The sequence below is a fragment of the Berghia stephanieae genome, chromosome 13, assembly GCF_034508935.2.
Source record: "Berghia stephanieae isolate SIO BIC M18660-M18661 chromosome 13, UCSD_Bste_1.3, whole genome shotgun sequence".
Classification (NCBI taxonomy): Eukaryota; Metazoa; Mollusca; class Gastropoda; order Nudibranchia; family Aeolidiidae; genus Berghia; species Berghia stephanieae.
The window spans coordinates 6,022,002-6,046,841 of record NC_088372.1 but is presented as its reverse complement, the minus strand read 5'-3'; the positions used below and the strand labels follow the sequence as shown (position 1 = coordinate 6,046,841).

At 37.4% G+C, this 24,840-nt stretch overlaps 1 protein-coding gene across 1 annotated transcript in view; it reads right to left on the bottom strand.

The window, feature by feature from the left end:
• The window catches only part of LOC144958989 (uncharacterized), a 589,046-nt gene that overhangs the window by 458,018 nt on the left and 106,188 nt on the right, over positions 1-24,840 (bottom strand). Inside the window, exons 35-50 of the mRNA XM_078891292.1 lie at positions 24,414-24,713; positions 23,863-24,236; positions 22,709-23,010; positions 21,359-21,556; positions 20,578-20,865; positions 19,213-19,646; positions 16,783-17,041; positions 14,412-14,638; positions 13,284-13,542; positions 12,324-12,529; positions 10,516-10,774; positions 9,236-9,584; positions 8,409-8,551; positions 7,813-8,003; positions 6,426-6,674; positions 4,476-4,723 (exon numbers count right to left, since the gene is read on the bottom strand). Of these exons, the coding sequence (XP_078747418.1) occupies positions 4,476-4,723; positions 6,426-6,674; positions 7,813-8,003; positions 8,409-8,551; positions 9,236-9,584; positions 10,516-10,774; positions 12,324-12,529; positions 13,284-13,542; positions 14,412-14,638; positions 16,783-17,041; positions 19,213-19,646; positions 20,578-20,865; positions 21,359-21,556; positions 22,709-23,010; positions 23,863-24,236; positions 24,414-24,713 (4,286 nt within the window). The remainder of the gene's footprint in view (positions 1-4,475; positions 4,724-6,425; positions 6,675-7,812; positions 8,004-8,408; positions 8,552-9,235; positions 9,585-10,515; positions 10,775-12,323; positions 12,530-13,283; positions 13,543-14,411; positions 14,639-16,782; positions 17,042-19,212; positions 19,647-20,577; positions 20,866-21,358; positions 21,557-22,708; positions 23,011-23,862; positions 24,237-24,413; positions 24,714-24,840) is intronic.

Here is a 24,840-nt window from a genome sequence, read left to right as displayed (position 1 = left end):
GGATACTAAAACGTCTCGGTTCAAATCTTTTTGAAAAAAAAATGAAAAGGTTTATATATTAATACTTTTTAGTACACTAAGAATTATTTCAATTTCTAAAATGGTTACAATTAATAAACTCTTAAATCTAAGCTATTCATTCATTTAAATTGTCTTTGAGTGGAGTGAATTAGAATCAAAACATTTATCTAAAGACAGAACTTAATTTACGTACCTATAATATAACATAAAACAACATTATAATGATATCAATTATCATAGGCCTGAATTAATTATCATATCAATGTATGCTCACATCAAAGCACGCCATAAAAAGTTACAAATAAGATCGTGTGTTAAAGATTAGAATAAAAAGCTAAGAAAACTATCAGTCCACAACAAAAACAAAAAAAAAAACCAAAAAAAAAAAAAAACCCAAACAAACAAACAAACAAACAAACAAACAAACAAACCAATAAAACAAAACAACTACGGACTATTTTCTGAAGTATGAGTTTTTCATTCAAAATTCAAGTCTGTTCTTCGAAGGGTTTGGGGACAGGTTGCAAGTGGATAGAGGAGGAAAGAACAAAATGTTCAGGAATGGGAATTCTTGTTTTATCGATTTGACACACTTGGAAGGGGGGACAATTTTAATTCATAACAATTTGCTGCTGGCGGGCATATGAAAGTAGGGTATAGATAGAATGAAGTTGACGTCACTCGGACCCTTGTTATTGTTTTTTTTTTTTGCCATCCACGTTTATGAGAAATTCTTATTTAACTCTATTATCCTGACTATAAAAGTTCAAGGTTACACAGAATTTTGTGTGTTGGCCCATTATACTTCCGGATGGAAATGTTGTGAGCTTCTAAGCCAAGCGCATACTATCTATATTGTTTAGAATTGACAGTTTTTTTATTTTAGAAAATGTACTGATCTAAAAAAAAAAACCCCCAAAAAAACGTATTGTTTGTTTCCGACAGAGCTATCAAAGGTCGGTTTAAATATTTAAAAAACGTAATAATTTTAATTTGTTATGGTCACAGATATCATTTTTATTTTGAAAAGTGGACTGAAATCACTTGTAATCGGTTTAGATCCATTTCTTTGTTACTACATTATGCAAATCAATATGTGACCCCTCGTCTCAAAACGGTATTAAGTCGGGATGATTAAGATACTGAAAATGGAATTTGTAGCCAGAAATATCAGAGTTAAGTTGAGTTTATATGCTTCATAGAGGAGAAGGAATATCATGTTTTATTGTGCTAAATACTAACGTTTCATTTTTTTTCACTAGTTTAACTATAATTTGACTTTTTAGCATTTGGTCCATCCCGACATAATACCGTTTTGAGACGAGGGGTCACATATGTACATTTCTAAAGGCAAAACACGGAATGGGTAATTTTTAGAGGATATATAACGTATCCAAGAGTAAAAAAAAACAGGAAGTAAACAAAAGAAAATAAACATTAGATTTTCCTCACTTTAAAAAAAAAATAATTTATTTAAAAACATATGAAAAATTATTTCCTTGAATTAATAAGAATAGCTTAAAAAGTGTTGGAAACAGAGCCTATCAAAAACAGGAGTATTGATATTCAAAAGCAAAATCTGTTGTTGATCCAATTTATTTATTAATGTCATCGGCACATCTTGTGCTATCGAAGGAACAAACTTGACGCTACTCAGTTCTTTGTTATTGTTTTTAGACAACCATTTCTATGATTAGTTCTCATTAAATTCTATCAATCAAACAAAAAGCGCTCAATTGATAGAATGAAGTTGATGTCACTCAGATCTTTGTTACTGTTTTTTGCCATCCGCGTTTATGAGTAATTCTCACTAAACTGTATTAACCAGACTATAAACATTCATTTAAGGTTATACATAGCTTTGCGCGGTGTTCATTATATTTCCGGATGACAATGTTGTGAACTTTTTAGCCAAGCGCATACTATCTATATCTGCCTGGCGGATGTTGTAATTATTTTACATACACGTATAGCATAAATATAAACCACAAATCACTCGTGAGAATTAATAAATCTACTTGATTAAAAATAACACACGATAGGTGGATGGGTAAGGTGGGAGGAGGGGAATGGGTTGGTGGGGGGGGGGGGGGGGGGGGGGGGAGTGAGAAGTGGGAGGTGCTAAAAGGTAACAAAGACAGGTGCTTCGAGAAAGATAAGTGTTGGGGTTGAGGGGGTTGCAGCCTACTATCCAATGTGATGTAATACAAATCTTCTCCTCCCAAATAATTATGTCACAGTAAAATGCGTTCAGTAGTGTTCAGGTTAAAGATCTGAATAGGCGTGTATAATACAATGTCAGACAAACCAAGAACAAAGCAAGAAAAAAAAACAAACAAAACAACATCCCCAAAAATGAGTCTTCTCGATGTCAAAGAAAAGTTATTCTTTGGGATGGTTTGTCTCTTTTTTTCTTGTATTTTTCTTCCTTGCTTTGTCTGGCACCTTTCATACACACTTTTTCAGTTCTTTATCTTACACCAGTGCCTGCTCCTTCATTTCTCAATTTGATAGTTGCTCAAAGTGTCATAACAATAGATAGAACGAAGTTGACGTCACTCGGGTCTTTGTTGTTGTTTTTTTTTTTGCCATCCATGTGTATGAGTAATTCTCTCTAAACTGTATTGATAGTTCGAAGATGACGTCACTCAGGTCTTTGTTATTGATTTTTTGCCATCCGCGTTTATGAGTAATGCTCACTGAACTGTATTTACCCGACTATAAACGTTCCTGGATACACACAGTTTTGTGTGTTGGTCCGTTATACTTCCGGATGGCAATGTTATGAGCTTCTTAGCCAAGCGCATTCTATCTATTAACCAGACTAAAAACCTTCAAGGTTACACAGTTTTGTGTGTCGGTGCGTTATACTTCCGGATGGCAATGTTGTGAGTTTCTTAGCAACGAATGAGTGAAATTGGAGAGGCTTTGTATGGGGACAATACAGACAATTGTTCCCAAACGAAGCCTCCCATTTTCAGGCAATCCCTACCGTTTCCTACTGAGTTTCTTACCCAAGTGTACAGCATCTATACGTTTAATCCCAAAGATAACACTAATAGTATAGTGACTATTGAATACAAGTTAGAGATAGGTTTCATTTGGTGACTGGGAAGGAGAAGTCTGTGTATATCACTATGGCTATAGTTAAGGGGTTGAGGGGAGAGGGGGGTCGAAGGGATAGGGGGTTGAAGGGACAGAGGGAGGGGGGAAGGTGTGTTGTTTAGAGAGAATTCCTACTTAGACATGGATCTATCATGAGAGGTTCTAGCACTAGATAGGCTAGACACATCGGGGGTCCTGAAGCAAAAATATCAATGAAAATGAAAAAAGCTACTATTTTTTGCATAACAAGTTAACAAAATAAACAATCCAGTCCAAGAATAATGACAGGAATAATCAACATAAACTAATATACAGACAAATAAATGTAAGATAAGCGTTTTGTGTTTGGAAAAGAGAAAGCAAGAGCAAGAGAATAAAAAAATAGAGCTTTTGCGAAAATGAAAAGATAATGGGCATAACGACTGAACATAAATGACTAAAATGGAGAAAAAAAGTTTAAAATATAAATAAAAACAAAATTAAGAATTCTCATTTGTGACCCTTCGCCTCAAAACAGTATTAAGTCGGGTTGGTTAAGATGTTGAGAATTGAATCTATAGCCAGAAATACCAGACTTGCGTTTAGTTTGCATGTTTTATTGAGGAGAATGGATACCATATTTTAGGGTGCTAATGCCAACAATTTATATTTTTGACCAGTTTTAACATTTAATTTGTCTTTTAGGCATCTGGTTTGTTCCGACATAATACCGTTTTCAGACGATGGGTCACATATAGGAAAAGAAAAAAAGCAAGAACAAGATTAAAGAAAATAAATCCCAAAACTTTTGCGAAAATTGAAAGAAAATGAGTAGATCTGTAACAATTGAACATAAATGACTAAAATGAAAAAAAAAAGTTTAAAATACAAATAAAAACAACATTATGAATTCTCATTCGGACAATCATGCTAAAAGCAAAACGATATAAAAGCAACATATTAATTTAATTTTACAACAAAATCAAAAATGCTTATTCTAATTGCTACGAGTACTTATAAATAAATAAATAAATAAATAAATAAAAGCTGGAAGATAATGTTAAATATAGGAGATCTAAAATGTGACCCAACGCCTCAAAACGGTATTATGTCGGGATGAACCTGATGCTAAAAAGTCAAATTAAAACAAAACTGGTCAAAATGATGAATGACTGGTATTCAACACTCTAAAATATGATATTCATTCTCCTCAATAAAACAAATAAACTCAACGGAAGTCTGATATTTCTGGCCACAGATTCAATTTTCCGCAACTTAGTTTTCCCGACTTAATACCGTTTTGAGGCGAGGGGTCACAAATGTTAAAAAAAAAACAAAAAAAAAAAACAAAACAAATCTGAATTCCATACCTTCTGAGAATCATTTGTAGAGTCTGAGGTGACACAAACGACGACTGGTCAATGTTACCCACACTGTCCACAAACAGCTGACCAGAGCAGGTTGTCTTGCCCACGGAGTTGACCGCTAGGACGGTGTAGTGACCGGTGTCCGAGGGCAGTCCGGATTTGATACGGAGTGTACAGTAGCCATCTTGGCTGTACTTGATGTCGTAACGATTGGAGCGCTTGATTCGGTTGCCATCTTTGTACCAGGCAATCTGGAGGAGAAATAATAAAGACGAACGCATTTCATTTGAGATTTACATAATAATATTGTGAATCAATCATTTCAAATTGATAACTGTTTTTTTTTTGGTGTGAATATTGGAATTTCCATCGTTTCACTATGATAAATTATATTTTCATTTTTTATCGGGAGTCAACAATTCATCAACAAATGTAAAGCAACATTTGTAAAGTAATTGTAAATCATTGCAACCAAGCGGGATTTCATCAGATCTTTGTAAATCAATAGGATTCAATAGTCGTAATGTCACTTCCTTCCTAATGACGCATGGTAACTTAGCAACACTGGCTCTAAACTATCGGAACAATGGCGGACGCCCGTATGAATATTTCTCCGGCGAGCATAAAGGGTATCCAGAGGAGAAAAAAAAACCATACATTTGATCATGTTTTGACTTTTACACATTCTGATCACAAGGCATATGAAAAGTTCTAGCCAGCATGAAAAATAAAAAGGAATGATTTTCTTTGTTTAGAACCAACATGGCCCCCCGTTGCCGGGCGGCGTGACGTCAGACTATTGAATCGTATTGTCAACAGTCAACAACATGTCACCATCTCCATGTGGTAACTCAAAGGTCTATCATGAGAGAGTCCATCAGATGACGGCTTGGACCAGTTGATTCCAATGGCAATCGGAGAAATAACAGTGTAAAATTGAATGTACGCTTCAATTTAATAATATACGAAAACAGACAAAAATGGACGTTTCGGGTTTCCCCTTTATTTATCAACAAAACAGGATGGATGAAACGCTACAGACGAATGAGATAATGTGGTAGTGGTGGCATTGTTAAGATGAATCGTCATAAGATATATATCAAGGCTTAGAGCATTTCAGTTAGTGACAACAAGAGATGGAGTGAGTAGAATAGTGCCAGAAGACAATAGAGAATAAAAACTTTTTTCACGGCGGTGATGGGGTTTGAACCTGCGACCTTATTGGTACGACAACTCCGCCTGGCCGGTAAGAGCGTGACTCTACCGTATGAGCTATCCACGAACACAAAAATATTGGTATCAAACTCAAGTCATTCATTTCTAGAGCTCTCTCTCACCGACTTCTGGAGATCGTGGGTCCAACACACACAACCATCGCGAAGTTACCTGGCCAGCAGTTAAGCTTAATAGCCAATATTCTCAACACAAAGCATTTCAATTAGTGGAACATTACCATAAATGTGTGACATAAAGACAAATTTGGCCTATTCTAGTAGATACCTCTTTTCCCTCAATACTTGATTCTTAGAATACCCCGGGTTGGCTTGCTTAAATGTGACCCTTCGCCTCAAAACGGTATGTATTAAGTCGGGTTGGTTCAGATATTGAAAATTGAATTTATAGCCAGAAATATCAGACTTGCGTTGAGTTTGTATGTTTTAATGAGGATAATGGATATGATATTTTAGGATGCTAATGACAACAATTTATATTTTTGACCAGTTTAACATTAACTTCAACTTTTAAGCACCTGGTTCGTTCCGACATAATACCGTTTTGAGACGATGGGTCACACATTATCAGTCTTCCTAGAGGCCGAAGAAGACTAATTCTTTGGGATGCTTTTTTCACGTGTATTTTAATTTTTTGCTTTGTCTGACACTGATAAAATTATAAAATATCAATATCTTACACCATATGTATAAATGATATTCCTATCTTTTTTCTACTGACCTTGGGTCTAGGTCGTCCAATGACCTTGCAAACAAAGGTCACGTCTGATCCTTCCATCAGGCGGAAGTCCTTGAGAGGTTGTACAAATTGGGGTGGTTGGATTTGGGATTCCGAGACTCTCTCTTCCGGTTGGTCTGTGTCATATTCTGTCTCGGTCTCACTCTGCAGACGGACTTTGCCTTCGCGGTATTCGATTTCTTGTAGGAGACGATTCTCAAAGTTGGACACGACAAAGTCTTGCCCAGCAGTCTGCAGATTCAAACAAAACAGACTCGGGATTTTAATACTGTATTCATCTAAACATTCTAAAACTATTGGGTTTTAAAAAGAATGAGCTTCTGATGTGCGTCAATGTGGTCTAGTGGTATGACATTAGCTTTCTGATAGGAAGGTCCTGGGTTCGAGCCTCGCGCTCGCCGCATAGTTGAGTCATTGGAGAAGGCTCTTTACTCACATTCTATCACTGTACTCAGGTGTAAAATGAGTACCTGGCCGTTAAAAAAAATTATAATAATGCCTAACAGGCGTCATGTCCCGTCCTACGTATTAAATGTTGCTGTTGGCCAGGGACCCTTGAAGCGCTTTGAGCACGTTTAGTGGATATTGCGCTATATAAAAGCTGAATTTTTTTTAAATCAATATTTTTAACAAGATGGGGCAGATAAATGATGCATCACATGATATCATGATTATAGACAATGGTTCTTTTAAAACCCACGGTCTTTTATCATTTGGAAGAGCAAATGGATGTTCAGGTCAGACGCAGAAAGTGGCAATTGGTTGGCCGTACCCTGCGGAAAGAGCCCTGTAATATAACGAAGCAGGCAAGAGGAAACGGGGTCTTCCAAAACAGACTTGGAGGAGAAGCCTTCACCAAGATTTGTGTGTCTCCAACCTTACCTGGAGTGAGGCAAAGGTCTGTGCCAAGGATAGAAGATGGAAGATTGCTGTTTTGAGGCCATATGCTTAGCTAGGAGCCAAGAGGCATTAATTAGTCAAGTAAGTCAAGTCTTTAACCCTCTCCTTACCAACTATAGGAAAATCGTCACATTCGTTACGATACAACCAACATTTTTCTTATTCAAATTTCATTTGTACATCGTAAAACTTAAAGAAAATGAACAGTGTGTTGTAGAGCATATTTTGCTAAAGAAATTGGGCATAGAAAGAACTGTACTGCTATTGTGTCTGAGTGATAAAAAACAGATTTTTGTGTTAGTTGGGTGTGAAGTTTTTGGGATAATCCTGAAAATGGCTGGTAAGGAGAGAGTTAACCATTTAAGCAGCGTTGAGGTCGTTTAATCCATCAGCATTCGTGTCGTATTTCATGCGATCTTCAAGTGCATTTGAAAGACAATTTAATAAAGAAATTCGATTTTGAACTTACAGAGTCTTCACTCATCCTTCTATCCACGCTCTTTGACAATTGTCTCTCCATTCTTGGAACAAAGAAGGATTCAGATTCGGGCTTTCCTCCTTGTTGCTCTTGAAGGAGTCTTTCCACAGCAGACAGTTCTCTGTCTTTGGCCGGCTCTGGTTTGCGAGCTGGCGCTGGGGGTTCTGGTTTGCGTGGTGGAGCTAAAAATAGATGATAATTAAACATGCATATTTATATTTATAAAAGACCCAACATTTATTGGTGAAAAAATTAAGAGCCTTTTGTTTAAATTGCCATGAGAGGTGAAAAACGCTTATGTAAGACAATATTGCAGGCTGCCGAAAAAGAGGAAGACAGAGGAGTGTGGCAGGATAACATGAAAGATTGGACAGGATTGACGTGGAACAATCTAATGAGGAAGGCCCAAGAACGTGATGAGTGGCGTCGAATCGTGAAGTCTGCATCCCGAGAGTCCCCCCGACGACCAACCGGTCATGGGATAGAGTGAGTGAGTGAATCTTTGTCAAATGATGGATGTAACAAGTACAAACCTTGATAGTGAACTCCACAAGTGGTGTCAAATGATGGACGTAACAAGTACAAACCTTGATAGTGAACTCTACAAGTGGTTGCCGCCTCCCCTGCTGGGTTCATGGCAGTGCAAGTGTAAGTACCGGCATCCTCTGGCTGGGCATGGGAGATAACCAGCTTGCATTTTCCAGTCAAGTCGTTTACAATGATTCGGTGTCTGGAGATGGAAGGTGAAAATAATGGAAGAATATAATAGCTTTGCTCGTTTTCAAAAGCAGGGGTAAACTAAATTGTGACCTATCGTCTCAAAACGGTATTATGTCGGAACGAACCAGATGCTTAAAAGCTGGATTTAATGTTAAACTGATCAAAAATATAAATTGTTGGCATTAGCACCCTAAAATATGGTATCCATTCTCCTCAATAAAACATACAAACTCAAAGCAAGTCTAATATTTCTGGCTATAAATTCAATTTTTAACATCTTAACCAACCCGACTTAATACCGTTTTGAGGCGAAGGGTCACAATTTAATTTCATTCTTATCTAGAAAAGCTGGAGAGAGGCGTGGAGGTGCAAACAATAGCATTTTCGACAATAAAATCCAGAGACACATTAATATTCTCTCTCTCTCCATCTCTCTCTCTCTCTCTCTCTCTCTCTCTTCTTTTCCTCACTCTCTCCCTTTCTCCACCCCCCCTACCACTCCACCTCACTCTCTCTTCTCTGCCAATCTATATATCTATCTGTCAACCTGTCAGTCTGTCTGTTTATCTAACTGAAATCAAAGACAATATTACCGTTTTGAGGACATATATATATATATATATATATATATATATATATATATATATATAAATATATATATATATCGTTGTAGTAACACAAGAACAATTCTCACCTCTGTCCATCAAGTATAGGCTGTCCACCCTTGGTGAAGATGACCTGCGGGAATGGCTTGCCCAGGACCTTGCATTCCATCTGGATGTTGGTCCCCTCCCTCATCTGTACATCTGACAGAGGCTGGACGAACGACGGAGGAATGCTGGCCACGGGGGGTGGCGCTGGAGGAGGAGGTGCAGGAGATCTTGATGATGGTGCTGCTGCCTGTCGGGCTTTGGCAAAGTCTGGAACGATCGTCTCTGGTTGAATGGGAGATGGTGTTGGCTTTGGTGGTGCTGCTGGTGGTGGTGGTGCTGATGTTGGCAGTGGCGGTGGTGCCATTGTTACTTCAGGTGTCGGTGGACCAGCTGGGAGAATAAATTAAAAGAAATTTTATTGAATATAAATTATACGCAAAACACATAAACAAAAGAAGCACAATCAGCAACAAAAAACATAAAAATTGCAAAAAATAATAAAATAAATAAAAAAAATAAATAATAAAATAATAATAAATAATAAATAATAATAATATAATAATAATAATAATAATAATATAATAATAATAATAATAATATAATAATAATAATAATAATAATAATAATAATAATAAAATAATAATAATAATAATAATAATAAATAATAATAATAATAATAATAATAATAATAATATAATAATAATTAAATAATAATAATAATAATAATAATAATAATAAATAATAATAATAATAATAATAATAATAATAATAATAATAATAATAAATAATAATAATAATAATAATAATAATAATAATAATAATAATAATAATAATAATATAATAATATAATAATAATAATAATAATAATAATAATAATAATAATAATAATATAATAATAAATAATAATAATAATAATAATAATAATAAATAATAATAATAATAATATAATAATAATTAATATGATAAAACAAAACAACCCCCAAACAAGCAAAAACCCTTTATATTCTCCAAAAGTCATTTTCAATCAAAGAATTCGAAAAAAAAAAAGAATAACAATCTGAAGTTATTTTAATTTTTAGATAACAACTTTGTATGTGTATTGATTTGTATTCTGTATAAATATTTTTTAAAGAAAATAGTTGAAGATAGGCAGTTGTTGTGTGACATATTGACCATGGTACTTGTTGGAGTTCATTTTGGATTGAGATAAAAGATCTTCTTTGACCATCAGAAAAAAAAAAATTGCCATGTTTTAATCCAGTTTGCAATACAATGCGTGGACTAATGCTCGTATGTGAGTCTTGCATATTTCACAACTCACCTTCAACAAAAAGCCTGGCCTCACAGGAGGTTGAGCCTTCTGCATTGGTGGCAATGACCTTGAACATTCCAGCATCTTCTGGGAAGACTTCAAGAATAGTCAGTCTGTATGTCTTGTTGCTGCGAGACAATTCGTAATCAGGGGAGCTGAAGATTTCCACTTCCTCTCTGTACCACTTGATGATGGGCTCTGGGTGACCTTCAACTATAACCTCAAAGGTCACCGGCTCACTTTGCTTGGCAAAAGTGTCGTGTAATGGCTGAACATGAGGACAACATGGAAACAAATGATTGCGTCTGTGTTAGTAGAATAAATTTTATTATTAAGAATACAAAAATGTGACTCATTGTCCCAAAACGGCATTATGTCGGAACGAACCAGGTGCTTCAAAGCCGAATTTAATGTAAACCTGGTCAAAAAATATAAATTGTTGGCATTAGCACCCTAAAATGTGGTATCCATTCTCCTCAATAAAACATACAAACTCAACACAAAGTCTGATTTTTCTGGCTATAAATTCAATTTTCAACATCTTAACGAACCCGACTTAATACCGTTTTGAGGCGAAGGGTCACAATTATCAGTTTTTTATCTGCCCCATTTAAATAAAGAAAGGCTAAGGAAATACATCAAGGTCTATATAAATAAAACACTGTGAATATTAAAATTCTTAAGACAAATGTTTTATCCATGAGAGTCTCTTTTACTTACTGATGTCAGGACAAGAGAGTGTTCACTACTTAGACTCATTATTGAGCTTCACTTTGAATTAATATTATCCTAAGAAAACTAAAATTATTGTTAAATTATTTCAATGGATTTGAATAAAATGTGACCTGCTGCCTCAAAACGGTATTCAGTCAGGATGATCAAAGTGTTGAGAATAGAATCTATGACCAAAAACATCAGACTTGGGTTGAGTCCATGTATGGATTATTGAAGAAAAAATATAGAATTTTAAAGTGACGAAAACCAAAATTTCGTTATCTTGACCAGTTAAGCTTAAAATTGACCTTTCAGCATCTTGTTCATCCCGACATAATACCATTTTGCGACGGTGGGTCACATAGGTTGTTGGTACGACCTGTCGACTGAATGATTGAGGATAACAGATAACTCATGAATGTCATTGATTTTCGAAAGATTCACCCTTTCCTTACCAGCCATTTTCAGAATTTTCCCAAAACTTCACACCCACCCAACACAAAAATTGTTTTTTCCTTACTCAAACAGAAAAGCAAGAAATACATGCTTTGCATAATATTGAAAAAGGAATAAAGAATACTTTTTCATACTATGATGGAGACAACAAATTCAGAGATGAAGTCATGTTGGCATGCTAATAATTTTTTCATTTCGAAGGAAATGGGATCAATTTATTCTGATCATTTATGTTATGTAAAGGTTCAAATAGGGGTCCCGATAGCTCAGTTGGTAGAGCACTTGCTTCACATGCAAAGGGGCGAAGATCGATCACGGGTGCAGTCGAGATTTTTTTTCTTCTGACCCCCTGTCCACCCAGTGGTGAATTTGGTAGCTGAGTCTGCTATATTTGGCGGAAAGTACTTTGCGACAGACTAGCATCCTATCCAAAAGATATCAAACAATTGCTATTGTTCGTTTCACGCTATAGAAACCGGGATAAACTCCGGCTCCATGGGCTGAATGGCTCTGAAGGACTACTTTTTAAAGGGTCACATGATGATAGTTGTTCGCTTTGCAACTATCGGGGTTGAGCCTCTAGTGTTTCTCTAACAAACAGTCGGCATGTACCTACTGTTTTAAAAATAAATCTAATAAGAATTTACCTTAGAAAAGGATGGTTTGACTTTATCCATGACAAAAGGCCTGCGTGGTGCCACATCAGGCGGCATGGGAACAGGCGGGGCTCCGAAGAGAGCAATTCTCTTTTCAAAGGGAGGCAAGTCTGGTTGTCCTTCAATCTGCATCTCCAGCTCCTCCTTGAACTTCTCCTCGGCAATGGATGGAGACAGAACTGGAGAATCTGGGGATGCTGGAAGGGTGAGACCAAAAAAAGTGTGAATATCAAAGTCAGTTATTATTTCTTTTCAAAATCAGCAGATTGAAATTTAGCTCAATACGCTTCAACAGTCGTAATGTCACTTCCCTCTTAATGACGCATGGTAACTTAGTAACTGGCTCTAAACTATTCGAACAATGGCGGACGCCCTTATGAAATGTTTCTCCAAACGAGTATAAAAGCGTATCCAGAGGGAAAACCCCCATTATAAATCTGATCATGTTTTGACTTTTACACATTCTGATCACAAAACATATGAAAAGTTCTAGCCATCATGAAGAATAAAAAGTACCGATGTTCTTTGTATAGAACCACGATGGCCGTCATTGCTGGGCGAGGTGACATCACACTATTGAATCCAATTGTTCCGTAGTTATATTATGTTTATTCCACGATATTAGTTAATTTTAGTCTACAACAAATTCTTTTTCATAAGATGTGGTCGACAAAAAGAGATGTTGCTCTTTTTACAAATATAATAAATGTCAAATAAAAAAAAAGACACTTTCAAAAAATAATTTAGGTAAGAAAAAATACACGCACACGCACACACACACACACACACACACACTCACTAACCCATTCATCCATCCATCTGGACACACACACACACACACACACACACACACACACAAACATAAACACACATGACACTATAAAGTACAAAAATAAAGAAAAAAAAAAGAAAGTAAAAAGAAAAGAAAAAGAAAGGACATCATCATCTTACGCTGGACATAAAGGTAAGCTTCAGTTGTTTCAGAGCCAATCGCATTGTTGGCCACACACGAAAACTTCCCAGCATCCTCAGGGAAAGTCTCACTAATGGTCAGTCTGTAGACATTGTCAGATCTGGAAAGTTCGAAGTCTGGTGAAGACGAAATTTCAACGTCCTCTCTGTACCACTTGACGATCGGTTCGGGGACACCCTCGACCTTGACCTCAAAAACTATTCCGTCACCTTGGTTGGCTTCAATGTTGGTCAAAGGCTGAAGGTCAAAGAAATAGAAAGATGTAAAGCGTTTTATCATCTGGAAGAGAGACATATTTGTTACTTACTTACTTACTTATCCGAACCAGCGACCACCTGAGCTCTAGCCCTTCGGTCTTGTGCCATGACGTAGAAGTTAGACGTCTTTTGTAGTTGTTCCAGGTGATTATAAAGTGTGTTACTGATGCTTGGATTTGGTGGGAGGAATGTGCATCTCAGGTCTTCAAGAGACATATTTGTTAAAGAAGTCTTTGAGAGACATAAGACATTTGGAGACTGGAGTTAACCCTCACCTTACCAACCATAGGAAAATCGTTACATTCGTTAAGGATCCATTAATCTCGATTTTCGTAGCATTAAACGGATAGTAAAAAATCATCTACTATTATTTGATGACACGAGACTAATTGTCAAGTTATTCATATTTTGCCAATTTTAAACATTACCTTTGGGAAGAAAAGATTGGTTATTTGAGAAGTAAATGTTGATTATAAGTCGAGATTTTAAACATTACCTTTGAAAAGTAAATGTTGAGTATAAGTCGAGATTCTAAACATTACTTTTGGGAAGTAAATGTTGATTATAAGTCGAGATTTTAAACATTACCTTTGGGAAGTAAAGATTGGTTAGTCGAGATTTTAAACATTACCTTTGAGAAGTAATGATTGGTTACTCGAGATTAAAAATATTACCTTTGAGAGGTAAATGTTGATTATAAGTTGAAATCTTAAACATTACCTTTGGGAAGAAAAGGTTGATTAGTCAAGATTTTAAACATTACCTTTGGGAAGTAAAGGTTGATTAGTCAAGATTTTAAACATTACCTTTGGGAAGTAAAGGTTGATTAGTCAAGATTTTCAACATTACCTTTGAGAAGTAAGGCTTTTTCTTCTCTGTGACCAAGGCAGGGGGCGGTCTCTTCACTGGCTTGGCAGCCAAGGGTGGGGGTGGAGCTCTGCTCTGTGGCTTCTCGGCTTTCTTGGGCATGACCATTGGCTCATCGACCAGCATGGCCACCTCGTCGCGTGGTAAGGGTCTGCTGGGTTGTGAAGGCATGGGTGGTGGTGGTTGTCTGGGCAGGGGTGGGGCTGAACCTGTGGAAATATAGATAGAACGAAGATGACGTCATCAGGCCTTTGTTATTGTTTTTTTTTTTGTTTTTTTTTTTGCCATCCGCGTTTATGAGTAATTCTCACTAAACTTTATTAACCAGACTATTAGAAAATGGTAAGGGCTGCATAGAAGCCGGTGATCGTAAAACAAATAAAATGGAACAAAACAGACAATGGACGTTTCAGGTACAAACCCTTCATCAGCACAACCGTACACAAATAAACGAGGAACACAAATAAAATATATATATATTTTACTTGTTTTCCTCGTTTATTTGTGTACTGTTGTGCTGACGAAGGGTTTGTACCCGAAACGTCAATTGTCTGTTTTGTTCCCATACAAAGCCTCTCCATTTTCACTCTTTCGTTAGTATCAACCAGACTATATACGTTAAAGGATACACACAGTTTTGTGTGTGTTGGTCCGTTATACGTCTGGATGGCAATGTTGTGAGCTTCTTCGCCAAGCGCATACTATCTATATTTATACCTCTGTATGAGAGTGAAATCTTAACAACAACAACAGAAACAACAACAACAATAACATTAATTTGAGTAGTAATAATATTAAAGAGGGGGGGGGGGGCTCAATAGCTCAGTCAGTAGAGCACTTAAAAATTTGAGTAGTAATAATATTAAAGAGGGGGGGGGGGGGGGGCTCAATAGCTCAGTCAGTAGAGCACTTGTTTCATATGCAAAAGGGACCAAGATCGATCCCGGGTGCAGTGAGATTTTTTTTTTTCTGACACCTCCCCCCCCCACCCCACCCCTGGTTCACCCAGCAGTGATTGGGTAGCTGAATCTGTCAGATCTGGCAGAAAATACTAGACTAGCGTCCCATCCAAAGGGTGTCAAGCAATTGCTATTTTTTCCTTTTCACATTACAGAAACCGGGATAAACTCCGGCTCCATGGGCCAAATGGCTCTGAAGGACTACTTAAAAATGCTAAAAATTGCGGTGTGCCATTGGCTCCTCAGAAGGGATTAATATTGCTGTGTTTTTGGTAATAACTACTTCTAGTTTCTACGTTTTGTCCTAAATATAACTAACTATTCCCTCACATTTATCAAGATTATATAGCTCATTGAACCCTCTCCTTACCAACCGTAGGAAAATCGTCATATTCGTTACGATACAACCAACATTTTTCTTATTCAAATTTCGTTTGTACATCATAAAAAAAAAAAATGAATAGTGTACAGCATGTTTGGCTAAACAAAATATGTATCGCAAGAACTTTACTGCTATCTATTGTGTTTCAGTGATTAATATATATATATATATATATATATATATATATATATATATATATATATATATATATATATATATATATATATTTGTGTTAGTTGGGTGTGAAGTTCTGGGGAAAATCCTGAAAATGGCTGGTAAGGAGAGGGTTAAGAAGATAGTAAAGGTAATGAGACATACTTTCCATAATGACGTTAGCTCATTGAAGAAGATAGCAAAGTTAATGGGACTTACTTTAACAATGACGTTAGCTCAGTTAAGAAGATAGTAAAGGTAATGGGACTTACTTTCCACAATGACGTTAGCTCATTTAAGAAGATAGTAAAGGTAATGAGACTTACTTTCAATAATGACGTTAGCTCATTGAAGAAGATAGCAAAGTTAATGGGACTTACTTTAACAATGACGTTAGCTCAGTTAAGAAGATAGTAAAGGTAATGGGACTTACTTTCCACAATGACGTTAGCTCATTTAAGAAGATAGTAAAGGTAATGAGACTTACTTTCAATAATGACGTTAGCTCATTGAAGAAGATAGCAAAGGTAATGAGACTTACCCTCCACAATGACGTTAGCTCATTGAAGAAGATAGTAAAGGTAATGAGACTTACTTTCTACGTTAGCTCATTTAAGAAGATAGCAAAGGTAATGGGACTTACTTTCTAAAATGACGTTAGCTCATTTAAGAAGATAGCAAAGGTAATGGGACTTACTTTCCACGACGAAGTTAGCTCATTGAAGAAGATAGCAAAGGTAATGAGACTTACCCTCCACAATGACGTTAGCTCATTTAAGAAGATAGTTAAGGTAATGGGACTTACTTTCCACGACGAAGTTAGCTCATTGAAGAAGATAGTAAAGGTAATGAGACTTACTTTCCACAATAACGGTGGAAACGGATCGGACGGACCCTTCAGCGTTGGTAGCAACCACCTCATATCTGCCCGTATCCTCGGGGAAGACCTCAGCGATAATCAGCATGTACCGGTTGCTGTGTTGTCGAAGCTCGTAGTCTGGTGAGTTCCTGATCTCAATGGTTTCCCTGTACCATTTGACTATGGGTTCGGGCTGAGAGTTGATCAATACTTCCAACACAAGGCGGTCTCCCTCGGTGACTCTCAAGTCTTCTAAAGGCTGTGAACATATATTGTAAATGTTCATATTATAATGACTCATGATGTTTAGGATTATTACAGTAAGACATTAAGTTCTATCTTATAATGGTGATATTTTTATTTTTTCATTGAGCTTTTATATAGGGCAATACCCACTAAATATGCTGAAAGCGCTTTACAATAGGTCCCTGGTCAACAGCAAAATTTAACATTTAGTACTGGACATCACGCCTGTTAGGCGATGTTATTTTTTTTTTTCGGACAGCTATGTGGTCTAGTGGTATGACACTCGCTTTCAGATCGGAAGGTCCTGGGTTCGAGCCTCGCTCGGCGCATAGTTGAGTCCTTGGAGAAGGCTCTTTACTCACAATCTCTCACGTACTCAGGTGTAAAATGAGTACCTGGCCGTTAACAGCGTTGTCTCTGTCCCAAAAAAATTGTAATATCGCCTGACCAGCGTCATGTCTCGTCCTACATGTTATGTGTTGCTGTTGGCCAGGGACCCATTGTAAAGCGCTTTGAGCACGTTTAGTGGATATTGCGCTATATAAAAGCTCAAGTTAAGTTAAGACAATGCTATTAACGGCCAGGTACTCATTTTACACCTGAGTACGGTGATAGGATGTGAGTAAAAAGCCTTCTCCAAGGACTCAACTATGCGCCGAGCGAGCGATGCTCGAACCCAGGACCTTCCGAGCCGAAAGCGAGTGTCATACGACAAGACCACATAGCCGAACATATGTCACGTATGTGACCCATTCACTAGTTCAACCACTGATATCATTGTTTCCTCGAGCACTACTCACTAGGCGGTGCTATAACCTAAAAATCCGTTACACTGCAAAAGGCTATAGATAGTTCGAAGTTGACGTCACTCAGATCTTTGTTATTGTTTTTTGCCATCCGCGTTTATGAGTAGTTCTCACTAAATTGTATTAACCAGACTATAAACGATCATGATTACACACAGTTTTGTGTGTTGGTCCGTTATCCTTCCGGATGGCAATGTTATGAACTTCTTAGCCAAGCGCATACTAGCTATAAGTTAACAAGGATAAAATATGAGATTGGTTATTGTATTTTTAAAAAACATATTGAATTTTTTTGTTGATGTTAAAGAAGCAATTAATCTTTTTAACCCTCTCCTTACCAACTAGACATCTAAAGGAAAATCGTCACATTCATTACGATACAACCAACATTTTTCTCATTCAAACTTCTCTTGTACATCATAAAGTTTAAAGAAAATGAACAGTGTGTTGTAGAGCATGTTTTGCTAAAGAAATTATTTATCGCTAGAATTTTACTGCTGTTATGTCGGAGTGATAAGAAATATATTTTGTGTTAGTTGGGTGTGAAGTTTTGGGGAAAATCCTGAAAATGTGACCCGTCGTCTCAAAACGGAACGAAGCAGATGCTTAAAGGCCGAATTAAATGTTAAACTGGTCAAAAATATAAATTGTTGGCATTAGCACCCAAAAATATCGTTGCCATTCTCCTCAATAAAGCGTATAAACTCAACGCAAGTCTGATATTTCTGACTATATATTCAATTTTCAACGTCTTAACCAATCCGACTCAATACTGTTTTGAGGCAAAGGGTCACAAATGGCTGGAAAGGAGAGTTTGTTTTTGTTTGTTTTTAAGGGTTCTACGGCGCCTGCAACACATTTAGGTTATATCAACGCCAGTAAAAAGGAAGAAAATGGGATAGTAAAAAGTTCTAGAATTACAATTAAAGCACCCAAGAAAAAGTAAGACAAAGGGGAACTAGGAACAAATAGGGATCAGATGTAGATTCCAAGAGCATACTACCAATGTACTTTGAGATCACCTATAAGTCTCATCCGGACACAAGCACAAAATCCAACAAAGAGGAATACATTCAAATGCTTACACTATACATTAAAAATGACAAATATAATAATACATAACAAAGAGATGATTTACAAGGAAAAAAATATCATCTCCCAAAACAATAACTATGCATTCGACTGTTTCCCTCCCAGCCAGGACTCCGGAAAGGGCCAGGACAAAACCAAGTAACCTCATTCCAAGACAAAGACAGAAAGCATGTTGGAAAACAGCTATAAGGGGATAGAAGACACAGTATGTACCTCCCTGCCCACTATGGGAGGTCAGGAACCCCACCAAGTGGAAAAGAGAGAGTTAAGGTTTCATAATTTCTACCTTGTCAAAACTTGGCTTCTTCTTGCTTGAGACGAATGGCTTCTCTACGGGTTTAGTTTTCTTCTCCGTCATGGGCGGAGCGGACACTGGTTGCTGTTGTTGTGGTTGTTGCATTGGAGGTTCCTGCTGCATGGGTTGGTGTTGTTGTTGGACTGGGTGTTGCACCTGGATCCTTGCCTCGAATGGAGGAAGTTCACCTTCTATCTGCATATCAAGCTCTTGGCGGTATCTCTCCTCTGGAGGAACAGGAGCTGGGGCAGCTGAAAATTGGGATGGTCGTTGTAGTTTTGGTATTTTGGCACTAGGCTGTTCTTCCCTCTCTGTGGGAGGTCGAGGTGATTTGACTCCTGGAGATTTGGTTGGGGTGATCGGTTCGTAGATTGGTCTCTGGTCTGGACCTCTGATAGCCAAGGGTGCTGGTTTTGCTGGAATGGCTGAAGATGGGGAAACAAAAATGTATTGATTCTGATGCTTGATATGTTGAACAAAACATTTTGAAATTAGCAGATAGCGACGAGCACTTATTTGCAGGTCTGATAACCCAATTCCTTATGGGCTCATTGTTGTTATGGAAATGTTTAAAAAATGACGCAAAATATTGTCCATTACAACAATGTTAAACCAGGCACATAAACTGGTTTGGATGTCAGACCTGTATTTATGTACACGTCGGTAGATAGGCATAGAAAAAAATAATCAGAATATAACCATCTAAAGAGTAAATTACAAACAATATTATACTTACATATCACCTTGATTCAAAACCAAATTTTTGTCATTAACGAATTCAATATATATGAAAGACTATTCTTCAATTCTTAATGCTCATGTTTAGTTGAAAAAGCATGTCTTGTCACAACTGATCATATCATGTAGGAAAATGGGATAACAGAATATGTACGCCCCAACCCGTCAAAAAAACAAAAACAAAACAACTAAATCAATTAATTTTTCCCTCCCCAACCTATGTCAAAAAAACGTTAAGATCAGAAAGCTGAAACAATCAACTTTCTATAGATAGTTCAAAGATGACGTCACTCAGGTCTTTGTTATTGTTTTTTGCCATCCGCGTTTATGAGTAATGCTCACTGAACTGTATTAACTAGACTATAAACGTTCATGGATACACACAGTTTTGTGTGTTGGTCCGTTATACTTCCGGATGGCAATGTTATGAGCTTCTTAGCCAAGCACATACTATCTATCGGTAATGTACAATATTTGTTTGCAAAGAACAGATTTTTTAAAAAGCGTAGATTAATAATCGAGGATAGGACTATAGGTCATAGCAATCAAGAAAGAAATCTAAATTTAGTAACAGATCATTGACTTGAAAATAGTATCTGAAATAACCAGGCAACTCACGTTCAATAGACAGTTGTGCTGAACAGATGGCCTCTCCAGCCGGGTTTTCAGCCCTGGCACTGAATTTCCCAGAATCCTCGTAGAAAGCTTCGGGGATGTAGAGGGAATGCACACTGCCCTCTTGTGTGATTTGAAAGTCTGGGGAGCTGACCAATCGCCTGCCTTCTCTATACCACGAGACTTGTGGGGGCGGGTCACCTGTCACCCTGACGACCAATCGGATTGGTTCTTTCTCGTAGGCGTGGACCGTCTTCAGTTTTTCAGTAAATCCGGGAGGAATCATGTTGGCTGTGATAGGATAGTATAAATAATAGCACGATAATTATACAAAAGAATCTTAACACCGTGCACTATTTATCATCTCCTTTTTTTTATAAAACCCACAAAAAAAACAAACAAAACAAAACAAAACAACAAACAAACAAACCAGCAAAATAAAACAGAATAAAAATAAAAACAAATGATAACTAAAGCAAATGTTTAAAAAAAAATATCCACACAACATAAAGGACATAAATATAAAAAGTAAGAACATATTTTTAAAATTTAAGAAAACAAAAAGCAAATACAATTTATAAACAAAACAAACAAACAGCATCCCCCCCCCCCAAAAAAAAAAAAACAAAAAAAAAAAAAACAAAAAAAATACCCCAAACAAATAAAAACACAACAAACAAAACAAAACAAAACAAACAACAAAACAAAAGAAACAACAAAACAAAACAAAACAGATACAGAAAATTAACACAAAATAATCTATAAATAGCAACAGCTAACTAACCTCTGACGACCAGCTGGGCCGTTGTGGCAGCCATACCGGCCTCGTTCTCGGCTGAGCACGTGAACTGCCCAGAGTCCTCGGGGAAGGCCTCGGGAATGGACAAGGTGACTCGGTTGTTGCGGTAGGAAATCTCAAAGTCTGGTTTGTCGGTGATTTCCTTGTCCTGTCGGTACCAGCGTACAACAGGCTCTGGTTTGCCTGGAGGAGATGGATAGATAGTATGAACATGACGTCACTCAGGTCTTTGTTATTGCTTTTTGCCATCTACGTTTATGATTAATTCTTACTTAACTCTCTCCTTACCAGCCATTTTCAGGATTTTCCCTAAAGCTTCACAACCAACATAAAAATATCTTTTTATCACTCAAACACAATAGCAGTAAAATTATGCGATATATAATTTCTTTAGTAAAACATGCTCTACATTAAACTGTTCATTTTCTTTAAATTTTATGATGTACAAAAGAAATTTGAATAAGAAAAATGTTGGTTGTATCGTTTTCCTATAGTTGGTAAGGACAGGGTTAACTGTATTAACCAGACTATAAACGTTCATGATTACACATAGTGTCGTGTGTTGGTCCGTTATACTTCCGGATGACAATGTTGTGAGCTTCTTAGCCAAGCGAATACTATCTAAACAATTTTTAAAAGTGATCTTTTATATAGAGCAATATCCACTGAACGGACTCAAAGCGCTTTACAAGAGGTCCCTGGCCAACAGTAACATTTAACATTTAGGACGGGGCATGACGCCTGTTAGGCGATATTACATTTTTTTGGGACAGAGACCACGCTGTTAACTGCCAGGTAATAATTTTACACCCGAGTACGGTGAGAGAATGTGAGTAAAGAGCCTTCTCCAAGGACTCAACTATGCGCTGAGCGAGTCTCGAACCCAGGACCTTCAGATCAGAAAGCGAGTGTCTTAACACATAGCCGCAATTATTAAATTAAGTAACGACCACTTATTATTATTATTATTATTATTATTATTAATAATAATAATAATAATAATAATAATAATAATAATAATAATAATAATAATAATAATAATAATAATAATATAATAATAATGAAATGTATTTATATTGCGCCCAATCTTCTATACAATAAAGCTCTAGGCGCACAAAAACAACATCAATCCATTAAAATTTCTCTCTCTCTCTCTCTCTCTCTCTCTCACACACACACACACACACATACACACACACATACCCTCTCTCTCTATCTATATCTATCTCTCTCACACAAACACACACACTGTCTCTCCGTCTCTCTCTCTCTCTCTCTTTCTCTCTCTCTCTCTATATATCTCACTCTTTCTCTCTCTTATCATTGTCTACCTACCGGTTAGAACTCCTTCAAACGTAACTCTAGTTCCTTCCAGGGCTTGGATGTTCTTCAGCGTTTGCACAAACTGCGGGGGGACGGGCACCTCAATGTGCAGGTCCACGGGCTGGAACTGAGGCGCCATATCGGCCGTCAAGGTGGTGGCATAATGCTCCAGGCTGGAGCTGATCTGCCTGGGAAGGACCTCCCTGGTGATGGTGGTCGAATGGGTGTGGCTTTCACCCCCGGAGGACATGTAGCGTTCTTCTTGGGTGACAGTACGACTCACGCGTTTTTCTGTTTTGGTCACAGTTTGGGTTCTGGTTGAGAAATACAGAAATAAATAAATAAATACATTAATAAATTACCGAAATAAAGTAAAGCTTGATATGAAAGTCCGATTTAAAAAAAAAGATAATTAACAACAGGAAAAATGAAAAAAAAGAAAAGAAAAGAAACTCCTTTGATAATGTCTTCACCACTCTAAAAAATAAAATAAAACAATACAAAAAAACAAAAAAACAACAACAAACAAACAAACAAAAAAAAAAGAAAAAAAAAGTTTAAGTTAATGAGATCAGACAGCTGAAATATCCAGCCAGTCGTATCTAATAAAGAGTTAAAGAAGAACAGGTGGCTAGATGGTTGGCCACAGGGATCAAGACAGACTTAGGTCTATGTATGAATGAGAAAGATATCATCATTATTCTTCACGCAATTCATAACTTGAAAACCAGCTTTGCCAATTTAGCAACATCGTGATAAAATCGGACATATACTAGAATATATTATAATATTTGTCATCATCATCATTCTTGCTGTTTAACATCAGGATAAATCAAGGTGTCAAATTAATGTTTTAAAATGAGCTTTTATATAGCGAAATAGCCACTAAACATGCTCAAAGCGCTTTATAAATGTCCCTGGCCAACAGCAACATTTAACACGGACGAGACATGACGCCTGTTAGGCGACATTACAATTTGTCGGACAGAGACAACGCTGTTAACGGCCAGGTACTCGTTTTACACCGGATTACGGTTAGAGAATGTGAGTAAAGAGTCTTTTCCAAGGACTCAACTATGCGCTGCTGAGCGAGGCTCGAACCCAGGACCTTCCGATCCGAAAGCGAGTGTCATACCACTAAACCACATAGCCGCAATATTTCTTACATTTCGGATTCAGACCAGGAAGGATAACCATCATTGTATTCAGCAGGGGGGTGTGCGTGTCTTCTCTTGACGTTCGCTGGCGTCATGGGTGCCTCGTGGACAGGCTTCACGCTCTTGGGCATGGCCTCCACGACAGGCAGAGGTGCTTGAGTGGGGGCTGTGGAGGCAGGAGTCGCGGGTTCGTGCGTTGGCATAGAGTCCACTTTGAGCTGGGCGGAGCAAACGGCTCTGCCGCTGGGATTTTCGGCATGGAGCGTGAAACGGCCGCCGTCTTCGTCGAAGACTTCTGGGATTGTCAGACGGTGAACGTTTCCTTCCATGCTGGTGACGTAGTCTTGGGATACGAGAGGCTGTCCGTTGAATTGCCAAGATACCTGGAAGTAAAGGAAAAATGATGAACATAGAAATGGTGACTAAAACTATCTATGCACATACTCATTTTTAATACAATTTGTTTCCAATTGAGAAAAGCAGCAAAAATCTCTAGGATTGAGTGAGTTAAGAGTTGGGATTTCCGAGAAAATAATTATTCTCTAGTATTTAGGGCTTACTTTTGGTTTAGGAGATCCAGTGATCTCAGCTTCAAACACCACAGAATCTCCAGGCTTAGCTGTCACATCCTGGAAAAGACGTTTGAATTCAGGTGGAGTCTGCGTCATCTGCGGCATCTGCTGACGTCTGCTGACCGTCTTCTTCTCCATGGCCTCTTCCTGCGGCAAGGGGGCGACATTGAGTTTGGCTGTACAAGTTGCCTCCCCTGCTGGGTTGGTGGCCTTGACCATGTAGTTTCCGCTGTCTTCGTCGAAGACTTCAGGAATAGTTAGGGAATGAACGTCAGCAAAAGCTGTGATCTGTGAGGAGAATGAAATGGAATGATGCTTTTATAATAAGTAACATTATTAAATATTTCTCTTTCAAATGGAACATTTATGAACAAAGATTGCGCCTCCCTCACGCACGTGTCTGAACAGTTTCCAT